Genomic DNA, 3078 nt, shown 5'->3' with positions numbered 1-3078 from the left:
CATCAGTTCTTAGAAATTTGGATATAATTAAGTTGTAATAAATGAACTAACATTTTTATACAAAATTAAACTTTTTTCATGCTAAAACAAAAATGAAATTGTACAAAATAATAATCCAATTAAATGCAATGTATATATTTAAACTGTAGGAAGAAAAACTTAAATTCATTCTATGATTTAAAATATTTTTTCTTGAAGTATTGCATTTTATTATTTTTTTTTAACTAAATGAAATGATGTATTTCCAACAATACTCTTTTTTTCTACAGTACATATGCTGTAAATTACACTTACTACATATATACATTTTATATATATATATATACATTACTGTAAGTAGTATTTAATACTATATGTAGTACAATATAATTTTTATTATTGTTACTTGTATTATTAAATTATATATGTATTTTATAGGTGTGATGTAAAGCTATGGAACTATATAAATATTATGGGTTTTTATTTTACTGTCTTTCATAATAATCTGCAGTTAAAGAGTATACAGCTGTATCAGCTGAAAGTTTTAAACTTGATGTATAGTATAACGTTTTTGCTGTATGTTTCTTACATTTTGAAATTATTCCTTAACATAAAAGGCAGATTGTTATTAAAAGTTTAAAATAATCTGATTAAACTTGNATACAGCTGTATCAGCTGAAAGTTTTAAACTTGATGTATAGTATAACGTTTTTGCTGTATGTTTCTTACATTTTGAAATTATTCCTTAACATAAAAGGCAGATTGTTATTAAAAGTTTAAAATAATCTGATTAAACTTGAATAGGAGTTATTTAAAAATAAATTTATTATAAAAGTAATTAATGAAGTTTGGAAACATTTTAGTTCATTAGATATTTAATCTTCATATCAAGCATATTTAATTTTTTATAGAAATTATAATTATTTGTTAGAAAAATTGTCATGATTGTAGATAATGTATCTTGATAAACCAATATTAATCATAAAATTGTTGCAATAAAATTAATTATTCAAATAATTGCATTAAAAAAAAAGAATTGTTTTTCTTTAAAATTAGAATTGAAAATTCAACTATAAATATTTATATTATATGTTAGTTCAAATTTTAAGATATTGTGACAGAAAATATCTAAAACGAAATAACTTATATTTAGTCTTAAGAACTCTGATAATGGATGTTTTTAAATGAAATAAGCAATAAAAAAAATTAATTCTTATTAAAAATTTAAGATACTTTTCAAATTTTATTTAAGAAATTAATTATAAAACTTTTGTTTTGAAGTTTACTTTGTAAAAAAATTGTTGAATTATTTACGATTTACTATAACTTTATGATGAAATTTAATATAGTATAGACTTTTCTACAATAAGTTTGAATCATCCTTACTTGCAATTTATACATATTTTTTCATTTCTCATTTATATTATAATATATACATATAAATATATATAACAATTCATAAGCAAATTAAGACAGTAGGTCTAATATATAAATATTTAATTTTTACAAATTTTAAAACTAATATAATTGTTCACGATTATAGTTCATTTTTGTAACTTCAGAAAACATAATTGTTGTACATACGTACAAATCTGTACATAATTGTTTGTTGATTTTTGCTATTTAATATTTATTCGATAGCTAATAGTAGGCGTATAACAATCGTCAAAAGATTGCATTTTTAAAACAATAGTAGACTTTGCAATAATATTGAAAATGGAAAATTTAGAAACGTTGACAAGCAAAATTTCTAAATTTGGTACGATATCGTCTCGTTCGGATACACATACTACAAGTAGTTTAGAAGAAACAAGAATAAGCGAGTTAAGTAACTGTGAAATTACTGATTTAATCGAAACGAAAGTGTCCCGTAATGAATTCTTGACACGAGAAAACATATTGTTGGAAATTCATCTTCATCGCATTGGAAAAGATGATCTGAAAGAAGAACGAAAGTCTATTCGAAAATCTAGACCTTCATCTATTATGTTAAAGAGACGTAACACTTATTTTGATATGAGTCTTCTTAAACCGCCTGATGCTGAAACTAGTAGTTTCCATGATCGCTCTTCCGAAGCACTTGTTATGAAACAAAAATATTACATACTTAAAACTGAAATGAAGTTGAAGAATGATGAAATCAAAAACAGAGCTGAACAACACGAATCTACTTTGTGGGATATTCACATGGAACTTGAAGAACTGGAGGAGAGATATAAAGAAGTAGAAAAAAGAAAACGTTATTTTGAATTTTACATTAAAAACAAAGCTTATAACAAAGCGCTTGCTGTATATAAAGCAGAATTTATCGAACATTTATTCAAACAAATAATAAAAAATCATCTCAATATGTTGCAAAATATCAAAATGAACACAAATATTTGCACTGTGGCACAAAAGAAAATTTTGTTAAAAATCGAATACGTGGATTCTCTGATAGGAGAAAATTACAAAAGGGAAGATGCTGTGAAATTTAAATGCCAAGCTAAACATCAGACATCTATAATCCGAAATCAACAAGAAATACTACAAATATTCAGAAATAAAATGAAAAATGCCAAACATTTATTAGAAAAACTGCGAAATGAAATAGAAGAAATCGAATGTAGACTCGAGATTATTTCAGATACTATCAAATGGAAGACGACTATTAATGAAAGAATATCTGAAAATATTACTCAACAAGAAAAAGAAATTGAAGCTTATCAAAAAGAATATGATTATATAAAGAATATGGTTTCTAGTTATAAACCTATAACTATAATAGACGTCATAAAGCAACAAAAAACTCTGAAAATGACACAAAACCAATTGAAATATTTTAAGAGAAAAACAAATTTACTAGATTTGAAACTTGGAAAATTTGCGTAACATTATATTTAAATAAAATATTCAAAATAATCTGCTGCAACTAGTTAAATAATGTTAAAATATTTTTATTTATTTATATATATTATTATAAGTTTATGTTGCAATGTATTAACATTTATTATATAGTTTTAAACGAAAATCTTCCTATTCTATAGACACAAAGAGGTTTGATTGATTGGTTTGATGGGATATCATAATGCAACACACGAGCAATCTGACAAGGGGAGA

At 23.6% G+C, this 3078-nt stretch overlaps 1 protein-coding gene across 1 annotated transcript; it reads left to right on the top strand.

Moving 5' to 3' along the window:
* Nucleotides 1-1695: 1695 nt before the first annotated feature.
* Nucleotides 1696-2850, top strand: LOC111617043 (centromere-associated protein E-like). Its single transcript, XM_023358382.1, has 2 exons — nucleotides 1696-2218; nucleotides 2552-2850. The coding sequence occupies exons 1-2, from the start codon at nucleotides 1696-1698 to the stop codon at nucleotides 2848-2850; spliced, it is 822 nt and encodes a 273-aa protein (XP_023214150.1).
* The last annotated feature ends 228 nt before the right edge of the window (nucleotides 2851-3078 follow it).

The sequence above is a fragment of the Centruroides sculpturatus genome, unplaced genomic scaffold (genome assembly GCF_000671375.1).
Source record: "Centruroides sculpturatus isolate CEXI.00-Female unplaced genomic scaffold, Cexi_2.0 scaffold4596, whole genome shotgun sequence".
Lineage (NCBI taxonomy): Eukaryota > Metazoa > Arthropoda > Arachnida > Scorpiones > Buthidae > Centruroides > Centruroides sculpturatus.
The sequence above is the reverse complement of the archived record's forward strand: the minus strand, read 5'-3'. Positions and strand labels throughout refer to the sequence as shown.

Coding starts and splice junctions, on each gene's coding strand:
- LOC111617043 (XM_023358382.1), top strand. CDS start 1,696: ATGGAAAATTTAGAAACGTTGACAAGCAAAATTTCTAAATTTGGTACG. Junction 2,219..2,551: donor AGAAGTAGAAAAAAGAAAAC/GTTATTTTGAAT, acceptor AACATTTATTAG/AAAAACTGCGAAATGAAATA.